This window comes from Rhinopithecus bieti, unplaced genomic scaffold, assembly GCF_001698545.2.
Source record: "Rhinopithecus bieti isolate Rb0 unplaced genomic scaffold, ASM169854v2 scaffold_1583, whole genome shotgun sequence".
Classification (NCBI taxonomy): domain Eukaryota; kingdom Metazoa; phylum Chordata; class Mammalia; order Primates; family Cercopithecidae; genus Rhinopithecus; species Rhinopithecus bieti.
This window is the reverse complement of record NW_016803645.1, coordinates 2,299,854-2,315,559: the sequence shown is the minus strand read 5'-3', so window position 1 is coordinate 2,315,559 and position 15,706 is coordinate 2,299,854. Positions and strand designations below refer to the sequence as shown.

The 15,706-nt window shown below is 40.2% G+C and overlaps 1 protein-coding gene across 6 annotated transcripts in view; it reads right to left on the bottom strand.

Moving 5' to 3' along the window:
* IPCEF1 (interaction protein for cytohesin exchange factors 1) overlaps nt 1-15,706 on the bottom strand; it is a 217,360-nt gene that overhangs the window by 88,766 nt on the left and 112,888 nt on the right. For 3 of the 6 annotated variants that reach the window (XM_017892162.1, XM_017892158.1, XM_017892174.1), the window contains 2 exons: nt 8,103-8,142; nt 7,255-7,424 (listed from right to left, as the gene is read on the bottom strand). In XM_017892162.1, the coding sequence (XP_017747651.1) occupies nt 7,255-7,424; nt 8,103-8,142 (210 nt within the window). Of the gene's footprint in view, nt 1-7,254; nt 7,425-7,725; nt 7,886-8,102; nt 8,143-15,706 lie in introns of those variants that run through there. The other 3 variants (XM_017892181.1, XM_017892184.1, XM_017892191.1) reach the window with 2 other exon arrangements.

Below are 15,706 nucleotides of genomic sequence, written 5' to 3'. Positions count from 1 at the left end.
CGCGCCCAACCTTGAAGAAACATTTCAAAACATTAGAGTTTTGTTTGGGATACGCTCAGAGGCTGGTTCTTGGCTAAGACAATAAATATAGAGTTCAGCCGGGCGCGGTGGCTCACGCCTGTAATCCCAGCACTTTGGGAGGCCGAGGCGGGCGGATCATGAGGTCAGGATATCGAGACCATCCTGGCTAACATGGTGAAACCCCGTCTTTACTAAAAAATGCAAAAAATGAGCCGGGCGTGGCGGCAGGCGCCTGTAGTCACAGCTACTCGGGAGGCTGAGGCAGGAGAATGGCGGGAACCCGGGAGGCGGAGCTTGCAGTGAGCCGAGATCGCGCCACTGCACTCCAGACTGGGCGACTGAGCAAGACTCTGTCTCAAAAAATAAATAAATAAATAAATAAATAAATATAGAGTTCAAATAAATTAAAAGCCCATAATTCTCATTTTGGTAGAAGTCTGGGAACACGTCAGTGTTCAACAATAATGCTCAATTTAATTAGTTGATTCCTACAACTAATTGATAATTAAGTAATGTAATAATTAAGCAATTCCTTCAAAAAATACTGGTACATGCTCTGTACCTGCCAACTTCTAGGCTATAGAGACACAGTTTAAATCAGACAAGTAAAGAATACGTCCTCCGCTGCTTATGTTGGAGCTGGGGGAGAAAGAATATAATAAGCTATGATTAATGTATTCATAAATTCCTATAAAATTTTTTTGCATCTATTGTAAACTCACTCAGACATTTTCCAAAATGTATGCTAATCTATAGCTACCAATGAAAGGTTCAGAAGACTTAATGTCACTTTCCCAGGGAAAGTTAATCCCATCTTTATTTTTTTTGAGCTGAAAAAAAAAAGCGTACTCTATATTTACTGAAACTTTCAGAATAGTTGTCTCATGAAAAGCGAACAATTTGACTTTCAAGTAACATTTTCTACAAGGGTAAATTCTGCCCAATGTAAAAAGTGATTAGATCTTCACTATAGAGATTCTCATAAAACTGATTTCAAGAAATATGCCTTCCAAAGATAAGATCCTCTGAAATTCACATGAAGTGCACATGCAGCTAGAGATGGAACACGTCTCGTGCAGACAGTTACTTCAATCCCCAAACATGCAAAACTTTCACCATTCAGAAAGTAAAGAAGAAATACAATCACAATTGCACAGACACATTGGATTCGCAAAAAACTTTAAAGTCTCTGTAATATATACTAAACCAGATATTAACCTACAAACCTCTTCAGTTTGTCTAAAGTTTTTATGAAATAGATAGTTGGGGCCGGGTGCAGTGACTCATGCCTGTAATCCCAGCACTTTGGGAGGCTGAGGCACGCAGATTATGAGGTCAAGAGATCAAGATCATCCTGGCCAACATGGTGAAACCTTGTCTCTACTAAAAATACAAAACTTAGCTGGGCATGATGGCGCACGCCTGTAATCCCAGCTACTCGGGAGGCTGAGGCAGGAGAATCACTTGAACCCAGGAGGTGGAGATTGCAGTGAGCCAAGATCACACCACTGCACTTCAGCCTAGCAACAAAGTAAGACTCCGTCTCAAAAAAAAAAAAAGAGAGAGAGAGAGAGAAACAGATAGTTGGATGATTCACTTTTTCTAGTTGAGGCCCAGGGGCCTCAAGGCTTCCTTGAACTGGTGATGCAATGGCACAAATGGTGTCAATAAATGAAAACTAAAAAACACAAGTATCAAGTCATTTCATACAAAGAAACAACATACAAAACTAAAATAAACCAAAAAAAGTAAGCAATGGTGAATCTAAATGAAATTCCACCCTTCTTAGTCACAAACTCTTTGTCCCTCAATTTTCATATTATTTTCCCAGTCTCCCCAGGCTCGAAAACTTGGAATCATGCTTATCTTAGCTTCAATTTTTTTGTGTCTTATATCCAAGCACTCTTCAAACCTTGCCCCTTTTTATTTGCATAGTGTGTCCTAAATTCTCACGATGGCCACACTCTAGTCCCGGAGCTCATGTCTGAACGCCTGCATTTTCTCACCATCTCCTAACTGGCCTTCTGGCAGCTCCCTCACTCTCCAAAATATCCAGTTTATTGCTGCTAGGTTCATATTTTTCGCATGCCAATTTCACGTGCTCACCTTCCGGCTCAAGAATAGGCAGTAGCTCCCTACTGCCTGCTGGATCAAACCTACATTCCTACACTATCACTACGTGTCTCAGTCCTCCATTCACTGGCCCTAAGTCACCTCCAAATGGAGAAGCCGTGCAGCCTGGGGAAAAGAGCCTGGCTTTGTTGTTGGGAAACCTTTGTTTCAAATCCCAGCTCTGCTATTTACTCCTTATGAGACTTTGAGCAAGTTACTTAAATTCCCTGAGCTTCAGTAAACTCCCTTGAAAAATGGGAATAATAAAATCTATCTTGCTCGGCTATTATGAGAATTCAATATAATCACTAACACAGTGGGTTGGCACAGCTCATTTATATTTTCATTCCTTTGTTCACATTAGTCCCCAGAATGCACGTCTCCCACCTCTACTCCTCAAAGATCCTAATAATGTGTTAGCAAAATGGGAACAGCTGCGCAGGACCTAATCCGAACCTTGGGCCTTTCTAGCAAATTCAGATTGCTCCTTTTCCCGTATCTGTTTTTAAAAACAGAGGTGGAAATCCTCTCCTGGAAAATTATTTTCTGTCAAAATCAGTCCTCACACATGACTCCATTTCTCGAAATTCCCATGGGCAATGTAAATGCTAGAGATTCTTAATTCTTATTTATATATGAAATCAAGAACTATTAATTGAGAGCCTATTAACTGCCAGACACGGAGTAAGTTGCTGAAGATACACCCATGATCTTGTCCTACAGAAATGATCACTTATGGAAAACAGCAAGTCTGACAAGCAAGTACCCAAAAATGAGGACAAGTATGATAGTATGAAAAGTATAGGCCAGGCGAGGTGGCTCACACCTGTAATCCCAGCACTTTGGGAGGCCAAGGCAGGTGGATCCCTTGAGGTCAGGAGTTCAAGCCAGCCTGGCCAACATAGTGAAACCTTGTCTCTACTAAAAATACAAAAATTAGCCGGACATGGTGGCCCATGCCTGTAATCCCAGCTACTCAAGGAGGCTGAGGCATGAGAATCGCTTGAAACTGGGAGGCAGAGGTTGCAGTGAGCCGAGATAACACCATTGTACTCCAGCCTGGGCAACAAAGCCAGACTCTGTCTCAAAAAAAAAAAAAAAGAAAGAAAAGAAAAGTATAGGTCACTCGGGGAGCAGAGAGGAAGTCAAATTTAGGTCAGGGGAGAAGGTACGTGTCTCTAGAAGAAGGCTATTTAAGCTAAAATGTGACCTATAAGGAGGGATAAGCTTGATGGAATTGGATAGGAGAAAGACTTCAGGGCATGGAGACAGAGTTTTCTGAGCAGGGAAATAGCATATGCGAAGGCTTAGAGAAAGCCAGACCATGTGCTAACAGGAATTGAAAGAAGTGCCATCTTTAAATGGGTTGGGCTGACAAGTGTGAGGAAGTAAGAAAGGTTACCAGTTAAGGTGATTCCCACAAACCAGAAAGTGAGTTTGTACTTTCTCATAAGGGCATGGGAAAACAAAACTGTGGATTTTTAAATCCAAGATTTTACCAGCCTGGATTTCTACGGCTGTTAAACTTGCATATGGTTTTGTAGGACTTGGCGAGTAATCTTGTGTGCTGCACCACACTCTAAGCACATAGCATGTGGTGTGAAAAATGGCAGATGAGCCTCTGGACTTGACTGTTCTCAATGAATTCTGGGTAGTACAGTTTGAAGCAGCAACGTGTGGTGAAAGAAAAAGGTAGACCATGCATCGGGTCACTGGGTAACAACAGCACAAAACAGAAGAGAGGCGATGCTGGTCTTCCCAGGCAGTGTCAGGGAATGATAGAGGAGACAAGCAAAGAGAGTCAATGACAATGAGATCACATGTAGTTTCAAAGGAGAATTACCCTAAATTTCATTTCTACAGCTGTTCTCTCAGAACCCCGTTAAAGGCAGAAAACAGGGTGGTCTTAATTGTGTCATGGATCCTGGCCCCAGAGGGAGTCAGGTTGGTATGCTGTAAGTCATGGGCCTAGGAGTCCAAGGGACCTGAATGTGAATCTGTTTTTTTCCCTTTACTCCCGTGTGACTTAGGATAATTGACACAATCTCTCTGCATTTCAGTCTATCCCACTTTCAAAACGTGGAGACAATTACTACCTCTCAGGGTGATTCTGAGGAGTAAATGAGAGCATATATGCAAAATACCTTGAATCATCTATCCCTTGGCCTAGGGTAGACACCAAGTAACAGGTGGCTCTTCCTAAGATGCTATGTACTCTGCTACCTCTCAGCATTAGGTTATACGAGAACGTATAGGGACAGGGCTGGTCGTAACCCAAGGTTAAGGAACATGGAAGGTAGAATGAGAATTCTGCTCTTACGTGCTTAGGCTTAGGTGCTTTGAGAGTGACTTTGTTGAATCTGAATTCTTTTAAGCGGCAGAAAGTAAATAAAGCTTCTTGGCTTGACAGGACATGCTTGGGTCTTATTTCACAGTTGATGTCCACACAGACAAGAGGAATATGACTGCTAATTAAGTATTCATTGAGTAGCCTTTTCTCCCCCACAATACACATATAATTAAGATTCAGGGTGGGTGTGTGTGTGTGTGTGTGTGTGTGTGTGTGTGATGGAGGAAGAGAGAAGAAGAATTCCTCTACATGCCATTAGTTTTATAACCATTAGTTTGCATACCATTAGTTTAATCCTATAGTTCCTAGCCAGATAATGGCAAGCTTATTCTCCATTCAATGCTGCTAACCTAACTGTATTCAAGTACATGCTTTGCAACCTGAATATTTCTTTCTGTATTGCCATGAAAGCAAGCCAGGGCAGGAATGGGTGAGTGTATCTAAGGCTCTATCCCTTTCCTCTTTCTAGCCTAGTCTGTCAACACTGCTGCTCCTTGTGGAAGCATGAAGTTCCTAATGCCTAAAATAGGCTCCTCTAAGAGAATCATAAGCTGAATGAGCTGATGAGGCCAAGCCAACCCAATCTGGAAGCCTGTGTGGTTCAGAAGAACTTCCTTTAAATTCTGTGAAGACAGGGACAGCAGACAGAACATATTTGCTGAATAATTTGATTCCCTGAGAAGATGAACGTCTTGCTTCTATCCAAGCTTTATTACCTCCCACAGACATGCCAAGCTCTACCAGCATCCAACCTTTCTAACAACCTCTGGAAATGCCCTGACCACTATTAAAAGGTAAATCAGCAGGTTCTCTCATGTTATAAAAGATGAAGAGGACAATCGCTTGCCACAGCTACCCCAAAACAGGGGCCTGAAATAATATGAAACAAGAAAGAGACATTTATATTAACCTTAGTTCCTCTTAAGAAGGAAGCTGGCCGGGCGCGGTGGCTCAAGCCTGTAATCCCAGCACTTTGGGAGGCCGAGACGGGCGGATCACGAGGTCAGGAGATCGAGACCATCCTGGCTAACACGGTGAAACCCCGTCTCTACTAAAAAAATACAAAAAACTAGCCGTGCGAGGTGGCGGGCGCCTGTAGTCCCAGCTACTCGGGAGGCTGAGGCAGGAGAATGGCGTGAACCCGGGAGGCGGAGCTTGCAGTGAGCTAAGATCCGGCCACTGTACTCCAGCCTGGGCGATAGAGCGAGACTCCGTCTCAAAAAAAAAAAAAAAAGAAGGAAGCTGTATTTGTTTAGGAAAACTCTCTTACAGTAGAAGGCAAGACCGCAGACCCAGGTTGCCTTAATTTGGGAAAAATCATTCATGCTAGACAAGATGAAGAATGTGTTCAGGAGGGGAGAAGAAAAGAGAGAAAAAGGATGCCAGTGGAAAACTGCACACCCTGCCAGTGACTTTTTGTGAATCCCTTAAAACTTTGATAAAGTTGTTATAACTCACCAAATGCTTGAAAAAAAAAAATGTATTTTTAGGGAACCCAAAGAGGAGCTTTGTGCCACATTTTTCATGAGGTGAAGCTGGGGCAATAAGTTTGGAGGCAGAGGAGCAGAGAGGAGTGTGCTTATTCCCAGCACTGGAATTGGATTTGGGTCCGGTTTAACCAAATCTTTAATGAACAGGTGCCCAGGGGTATGTGAGTAACAAAAATTAATTAGTGGCTAGTGAATGTAAATGCATCAACTAAAAATTTGGCCCACAAACCATATGCAGTACTTATTTTGCATGTATAAAGTTACATGATGTACAGCTCTGTTGCTTGAATGACAGGCATGCCCACGTCATTTCACAAGAAGAATGTCACATAAAAAGAACTTTCCTGGCTTATAAGCAACTCCTAAGTACTTTTCCCTTAATTGATTAAAGGCCATCCAATGCTGATCTTCACAGTGCCACAGAGACTCTCACTGTCCTGAGAGCAGCAATCAAACCTCACCGGGGCTTGTGGAGAGCATTCCTCCTTGGAAACGCATCCTCATTTGACGTTCAACAACATCATCACTTTCAACAGGATTCAGGTCATGAAAGATCAGCACGCTTTCTAACAATCACTTTATTTCCAGCCATTTTCAACAGAAAACTAGCCTGGGAAGCAGATCACAACAGTATACTGACTTTTTAAGGAATAAACTAGGCACTTATCTTTTCAAATGTTGTCTAAGCACGACTAGTTTAATGCCATTACAGAGCACACCAGGGGACAAGAGGTGACCGTTGCCAACGCAAAGCTGGCATAGGGGTTAGTGATTCCAAACCAACCCATCTGATAAAGCAGGTCAGGGGGAAAAAAGAAGAAGAAGAAAGTAAAGGAGGAGAAATTGAAAAAGCTTCTCTGAACTGAATCAATTGATACCCTTGTAGGTCGTGAAGCTGAGTCTCCTTTTAGTAGAGAGACCTTAACTATGTAAAGGTGCTATGTTATGTGATGCCCACATAAATCCTGAAACTATTACAATCCCTCATGGAATAGTAACATTATAACAGAACTTAAAAGTCTCCTTTAGCAAGGATGTAAACGTCAACACTCCCTTCCTCCCCAACCAGAGTAGCCAAACAGGATGGGTTTCTTCTCCATAAAACACAATAGCATAACCTACATATCTACTGGACCAGAAATGGCTTCTATAACTTATTTGTTTATTTACTTAGCTCCAATTCCCAGAAATCAAAATTAACTTTCCCACAGAGATCACCTGATCCCTTTAACGTGCCCCTCATTAAAATGGCTGGGAACAGGAGGAAGAAAGCAGACTCACCATTTGATTGCTATACCAGTACAGTGACGACCCCTTCAGTATCACCCAGAACTTTTTCCATTTGTTGCTTAGGAAACTTCCCTTTTCCTTTTTCTTATACAGCCACCCTTGGCAGTCAGCATGGCCCAGATCTTTACACGATATCCTCCTCCGACTCATCGTGAGAAAACCTGCAACGATTACATGAAGAGGTAAAGTATTACCCTGATTTGGTAGGTAAAGTATTATCCTGATTTATGTGACAGAGTGAAAGGCAACTTTTAATTGTTAACCCCCCCAGGGAGTTGGATTTTTCACCAAGATTTATGCAAAGCCTATGCAAAACCAATGCAAAAAAAAAAAAAAAAAAAAAAAGCCATGTGTCTGTTTTATTTTTAAACATTCGTTTGATGCTTAGAAGGTATAAGATACAGCCAAAGAAACAGCGCAGCGGGGCTGATATGCAAGTATTAGTCTAAGAATAGTATTCACCAAGAATAAGTTGAAAATAATTAAAATCGTAAGGCTGACAGGCATATCAGTGCAGTAACATCGCTCCTCTCAACAATAACAGCCGTAGTTATGCAATAGATGTTAAAGGGTTAATGGCCACCTCAAAACACAGCTACTTCCCGACTCACTGCCAGTTTTTCTAAGCTCTTTCGACATACCACGAGGGATTAATCCAAATGAACAGCATGTCGTCATTTCTTAAAATCAATTCAACAATAACCAAAAATTAATCTGCCATCCACCTCCTCATATTAGCATTAAGAGACAAAAATCTGATCCCAAGGAAGGCATCCCGGAGGAAAGCCACACTCAACGCACACAAAAAGGAGATAAAGAAACAAAGGAGATCTAATTACCTTGAGTTTTCCTCCTCGGCTTCTGACGCAAGGGAACCTGCTGAAAATGCAGGAAGGAAAGAAAAGAGGAAATTTCTGATTGTGTTGTAACATTTGTAAAGAGAGAAGGAGGGAGGAGGTGGCAGTGTTTATGAGCAGGATGGAATCTAAAAAAAAAAAAACCTCTCCAGGCAGAGCTAACGGGGAGCTACTAGCTGAGGCACAAAATGTGCTAATTAGAATCAATATACATTGAGCTGAACCTGAAAAAAAAAAAATGTCACAGAGCATTTATCACTAATGTTTCCTGTTCCCACCCACTAGCTGCTCTCTCGCTACTACTTTAGTTATGATAGCACAGTGTTCACGGAAGTTTTAAAAATCAAAAAATATTTCCCCTTTTGTGTTTTTGTGAGAGAAGGAAAAATAGATCTGCTTCTTTTGCAATTTCTAAATAACAATGATTATTCAGATCAACCTGGAGGATAATTGCTACAATCTCAAAATATTAGAGTCACTTGACTATTCCGTTCATAGTCCTGCTCCCACATAGGGTTACACCTAAACCACATGAATTAAATATCCCAGAAAATGAAATTCCACAACCTCTTTTAGTGAGAGTTCAGTAGCAATCAACCCTCCTTATCAGGAAATTCTTATTTACAGAATTGTATTGAAATATCTCTGAATATTTCTCATGTTTTATGGAAGATAAATTAGCTACCACCTACTATTCTGTACTAGCTCTTCAAATCTTCAAATAAGACATAAGACAATATGTATGAAATATACAATTTTTACACAATACATTTTAAACAAACATAGAATCAGACTACCAGCAAAATACAAAATATTTTAAGTATTTTCAAATACTTGTGTGTCTGTGTGTGCAGAGAGAAAAAAAAATGTGCTTAAAGAAGTTTTGTTTTTTCTTTACAAATATCTAAGCTGAATTGATTTAAATTTGAAAGATAACCTTTTCTGTTAACAGGTAAAGAACTCAGGGGGAAAAAAGCGTAAAAATGAAAAGCAGTTCTAAATTTGGTATGCAATCTTAGTACAGCATTTTATAATGTTTTCTAGAGATGCCTGGCTTATATTCTACATATCTAACTATTGATCTCATAGCTATTGTATATGGTTCTACTGTATGTTTGAAGAAGGGATATGACAGTGAAAAGAGGAGAGGGTCTTTAAATCCAGAGGCCTGGAACCAATTCCTGGCTATTATTATTTTTTTTTTTTTTGAGACGGAGTCTTGCCCTGTCACCCAGGCTGGAGTGCAGTGGCCGGATCTCAGCTCACTGCCAAGCTCCGCCTCCCGGGTTCAGGCCATTCTCCTGCCTCAGCCTCCCGAGTAGCTGGGACTACAGGCGCCTGCCACCTCACCTGGCTAGTTTTTTTTGTATTTTTTTAGTAGAGACGGGGTTTCACCGTGTTAGCCAGGATGGTCTTGATCTACTGACCTCGTGATCCACCCATCTCGGCCTCCCAAAGTGCTGGGATTACAGGCTTGAGCCACCGCGCCTGGCCTAATTCCTGGCTATTATAATTAGTAGCTGTGTTGCCCAAGAAACTAGCACCCTCTGAATCTGCTTCTTCATTCATAAAATGAAGATACTGATAATAACTCTAATCCTATAGGTCTTATAAAGATTTGACAAGTTTTATTTGTGAAAATCCTCTGAGAACTAAACAACATTCCTTTATGTGAGTATATGTAATATAATACTATATCATTGACATAAACAAATACTTTATATCTAATAAACAGAAAAAAATCATGATTTGTGTAAGTATGATTTATGTTTCCTTCAGCAATTATAATGAAGCTAAAGTGTCTAAATTATATTTCCTGGGAAATACAGATCCCACAAAATACTGCACTGACATTTCATCTGACAAATGTTAGAGTAAAATTTATCCCCCCCAAAATTAATCACCCATAAAGATGGCAATAATTGCCTTAAATTTTAAGCAAAGATAGACATGTTATAATCATGGCATGTTACTAAAGTCCAGGCAAGTTATCATGAAAAAGACCTAGTCTCAGCTTCACCTCACAAATATCTCCCACACTGACCTGTTTGTGTTCTAAAGTTCCTGTCATTCCCTCAAATCATCTCCTGGGACCTTTTTTTGATATGCCAATTCTCTGAGATCAGTAAAACCTAACTAGTACCTATTGGCAAAATATTTTTGCCCAAATATGTATATCATTTGAGTGGCTAAATGTTAGCTGAGAGCCAGGACTAAGGACAAAGAGGAGAATACGTGAATTTAGATGCTGGATAAGATTTGGGAAATCTGGGGTCCAGGAGTTCCTAGGGGGCACTTAAGACAAACCAAGAACGAGGCTAATAGGGAGAAAAGGGCGTTGTTAACAGTCATTCCTAGAGTGCTCAGGCCCCCAATGAAAAAGATGAAATTACGTTAGTTCAAACAAGAAGAGCAGCCTTCAGATGAACAAATGAGAGAGAAGTCCCTGGAGGGTAGCAATGGGATCAGCCAAGGCAGAGAGGGAGTGATGCTCCTTCCATCACTCCCAGCTAGGTACCAGTGAGCATTCTCTACCCATTCGTTGTGAGCACCCAGTGGGACTGGAGCCTTCCAGCTCCACCTTCAAACCTTAGGGCTACTTCCAGGGAAAGCCCCAAAATGTGAGCTTTGTCTCAATTCTGCCCAAGACCAACCCTTGTTCTATACCATGTTCTTGTGCCTAGGATGGGATGAGAACAATACCTCAAGCAGAGCGGGCACCCAACTCAAAGAAAGTCTTTTTTTTTTTTTTAGAGAGGGGAGCTTAGTTATTGGGTCATTGAGTCACCCCTGTTCTGACAGTAATTCTCTTAAAGCAAATTATTAACTGTTAAAACTGTTCTCCCTGACCAGAAACAGACTGCATTATAGAAATAACAAATTCAGGGAGTTTCGGTTTCACTTAATATACATGAATTTGAAACCTAAATTGGTTTACATGAGACAATGAAAACAATCTTTGAGAACTTTATTGCATCTAAGATAGATTTTACTCCTCACAACAGGAAGTGGAACCCGCGAACTAGTCAGTTTCAAAAAGATCTTCATGTGGTTTTTAACTAGGTAAGTTAAAAAAAAAAAAAGCAAGCAACCAGTTGAGCATTTTATGATATGGTTTTTCAATAGGGGAAATTATAACTTGTTATCATCATAAATATTCAGAGCCTAGTAAGATATTTTCTCATTCTATTTTCTTCCAGTTTGAATGCTATAGGTAAAACTAAAACATTATTCTTAAAATCTAATTTTGCCCTAACTTGGTTCTAAAATTGAGGGGAAAATTTTCTTTGAAAATATGTATTTCTTTTTTATTGAAGAAGTGTATTTTCTTTAACTTTTAAAAGATGGTTCAAAACTTCATTTGGCCACGAATCACTCAAAACACATAGAACAGTAGAAAATACACAAAGGAAACTCCTTTGATGTTGAATGATGAGACTAATGCCCAGGTTACAGGTAACTACTATATTGACTTATAATCCATATAGTAGTTGTTAAACCTTGCAAGCAAAATTTACCCCAAGATGTATTAAAATTCACAGTAAGATGCTCTGTCATTACATCAGACTTCACAGTGATCCTAATCTTTAGCAAAAACTATACAGTGATATGCTGGTAAAATGGGCTCTCTGGTTGCAGGAGCCCTAACTTGTGGATTTTGTCAATTTCCATGGTACAAACCCTCACATCATTGACAATTTCAAGCTACCAGTATTTTAACAACCAAGCCACAAAAATTCCTGACTATTTTAGAGCCGTACCAAATCGGCACAGCACTGATAGAGCTGTTAGGGATGTTTCTCCAGAAACCCCTGACATCACAAGCGTTTTTTATCCTTCCCGGAAAACTAGACTCAACTTTTTAAAGGAGAATCTAAAGCATCCAATTAATAAACATTTACCTGTGAAAACATGAAAAGTTTCCTTAATTTTTTCAGAAGACTAACCACCTTAAATAATACTTAATACATTAATTGAAATAATCTCTCATAGTAGTGAATAATGGAGACAGATAACAGACATTCTAATAATAATAATAATAGAAGCAGAACTAAAAACAGTGACAGAGGTCGGGTGTGATGTGATGACTCACACCTATAATGCCAGTGATTTGGGAGGCTGGGGCAGGAGGATCTCTTGAGCCCAGGAGTTCAAAACTGGCCTGGACAACATAGCAAGACCCCATCTCTTATTTTTAAAAACCACAACGACAGCTAAGAAATATGAATAAAGCTTGCTGGGCGTGGTGGCTCACGCCTGTAATCCCAGCACTTTGGGAGGCCGAAGTGGACGGATCACGAGGTCAGGAGATCCAGACCATCCTGGCTAACATGGTGAAACCCTGTCTCTATTAAAAATACAAAAAATTAGCTGGGCGTGGTGGCGGGCACCTGTAGTCCCAGCTACTTGGAAGGCTGAGGCAGGAGAATGGCGTGAACCCGGGAGGCAGAGCTTGCAGTGAGCCGAGATTGCGCCACTGCAATCCAGCCTGGGTGACAATATGAGACTCAGAAAGAAAGAAATATAAAAAGAAACGTGAATAAAGTTTAATAATCATATCATGCTGATGGGTGCCAGGCACTGCTCTGAGTCTTTTCAAGATACTGGCATTGAACTCTCATAGCCACAAGAGCTATTTCAAGAATAAAACTCTGCAGAGTAGACTGGTAGGGGATTTGTTTGCATTGTTGCTGTTTTGTTAAGAAGTAGGGCAGGGGCTGGGCGCGGGGCTCACGCCTGTAATCCCAGCACTTTGGGAGGCCGAGGCGAGTGGATCACGAGGTCAGGAGATCGAGACCATTCTGGCTAACACGGAGAAACCCCGTCTCTACTAAAAATACAAAAAATTAGCCGGGTGTGGTGGCGGGTGCCCGTATTCCCAGCTACTCAGGAGGCTGAGGCAGGAATAAGCAGAGGCAGGAGAGAAGGTGGTCGTGGAGCAGAGGGAGGAATACAAGAGAAAGGTAGGTCCAAACCTTCCAATACGGTCAGTGTGAAAAAATAAAGGACAAGCCCTTCTTGGCCAGGCACGGTGGCTCTCACCTGTAATTCCAGAACCTTGGGAGGCCGGGGCGGGCAGAGCATGAGGTCAAGTGTTCAAGACAAGCCTGGCCAACATGGTGAAAACCTATCTCTACCAAAAATACAAAAATCAGTCGGGTGTGGCGGTGGGCACCTGTAATCCCAGCTACTCAGGAGACTGAGGCAGGAGAATTGCTTGAACCTGGGAGACAGAGGTTGCAGTGAGCGGAGATCATGCCACCACACTCTAGCCTGGGTGACAGAGCAAGACTCGTCTCAAAAAAAAAAAGAAAAGAAAAGAAAAAACAAAGGACAGATTCACTAGAGATTTGGCAAAAACAGTTTAACTATTGTGTGGGGCTACAAGACCAGTCCGAGTGGGTTGAGAGACGAGTGGGAATGGAAGAAATAAAGACAGCGTTGCAGACTACTCTTTCAAGAATCTTCACTGAAAAGAGGCGTCATGATAGTAACAGGAAGGCACACTGCCAAAGGACAGAGATTGCCACAGACCTCCCTCAAAACCAAGCTTCTGTGCTTAAACCCTTCTATTGCAGTAAGATACAGATACACACTTAGAAAGCTCGTCAACAATACAGTAGCAAAGGCTTCAATTATATTCATATTCTAACTCATTGATCATTTCTTTCTGCTTTTTTTCTTTTGAGATGATTTTAAGGGAATTAAGTATACTGTTATCTCTCTGTGTACCCCTTCCCTTTTTCATTTCTCTCTCATTCTCCTCACATTACACTAACTGAGTGTGATGTTGATCATTTCCTTGCTTTTTTTTTTTTCTTGCTCTGTTTCCCAGGCTGGTCTCGAAATCATAGGCTCAAGAGATTTATCCTCCTCAGCCTCCCAAAGTGCTGGGATTACAGGCTCAAGCCACCACACCCGGCCTCCCTTGCATTTTTACTATCTATATATAATATTTTAACAAAACTATAAGTAATAACATTAACACAGACATTTAATTTTCACTATTATGTTTCTGTAATGTTTTCACATTGATACATGTATCTCTAGTTCATTTTCAATGCTGCATAGTGCTGCAGTGAAGAAAAATGCCACGATTTATCTCTACCTATTGATGCACATTTAAATTATCTACAGTGTTATGCTATCACAAAAATGTCACAATTAACAATTTTGTATAACTTCCATTATGCATATATGCAGGTGTCTTTCTGGGCTACGTATGTGTCTGGAAGTGGAATTGCATGATAATAGGATATGTGCGTCTTTAACTTTTTAGATATTCCCACATTTCTTCAAAAGTGTCCTACTTACAGACCCTCCTGCAATATATAAAATTTAGCTCTCTACAACCAGGAATATGTTTTAGTCTTCTATCTCAGAATTTCATAAATCTTTCCTATGTCTCCTTCTACTGTTTCTTTGTTTTTTTCTCTTTCATTAATGTCTGCTCTTATTACCCTTATTTATTTAAATTTTTTAAAAATTTACTCTGTTATTCTTTTTCCAGCTCCTAGAGGTGATGTTTATCTTATTTATATTCTTTGCTTTTATTATAATAAAACAGTCAGAGTTATACATTTACTGTGAATTTTGCTTTACTTGTATCTCCTTGTTTTTCCATCCTAAATCATTTCTTTAGAATGAGACATTGGAATGTATATTTATAGGTTTCTTAGCATATGGAAAATTTTCACCATTTTTTTAAACTTCTAAATTCATTGCATTTTTGTTCAGAACATATGATCTTTATGATACCAATTTCTTGAAATTATTAGCATTTATTTGTGACTTATTACATAATCAAATTTTGTAAACATTCTGTATTAGTCCATTCTCACACTGCTATAAACATACTACCTGAGACTGGGTAATTTATAAACAAAAGAGGTTTAATTGACTCACAGTTCTGCATGGCTGAGGGAGCCTCAGAAAAGTTACAATCAGGGTGGAAGGCAAAGGGGAAGAGAGACACGTCTTACATGGTGACAGGAGAGAGAGAGAGAGAAGCAGGAAGCACCAGATACTAATCAAACAATTAGATCTCATGAGAACTCACTCAATATCACGAGAACAGCATGGGGGAAGCTGCTCCCATAATCCAGTCACCTCCCACCAAGTCCCTCCCTCAACATGCAGGGATTACAATCTGGATTACAATTCCAGATGAGGTGGGGACACAGTCAAATCACATTCTATGTAAACTTAAATCAAAACTGCTAATTTTGTTTTCCAAATCTTTTATATCACTCTTTAATTTTTGTTGCTGGAGTTACAACTTTGTTAGTATTTCTGTCCTTTTATTTTCAAACTTCCGTGTGATTGTTGGCTGGTTTTTGCCATTCCTTTTATAAGGACCGTATGACTACATTTTGATGTTTTTAATATAACAAGATTATCTGTGCCTTTTCATAGGTGAATTTAATCTGCTTACATTTAACAGCATTTTTATTTTGCGGTTTTGGTTTCATTCATTTCATTTATTTTTATTTTTCCCTTTTTTCTTTCTCACATGCGACTTCTTGGATGTTTAATTTAGTATTTCTAAATTCACCATAAATATAACATAACTTAGCATATTGTAA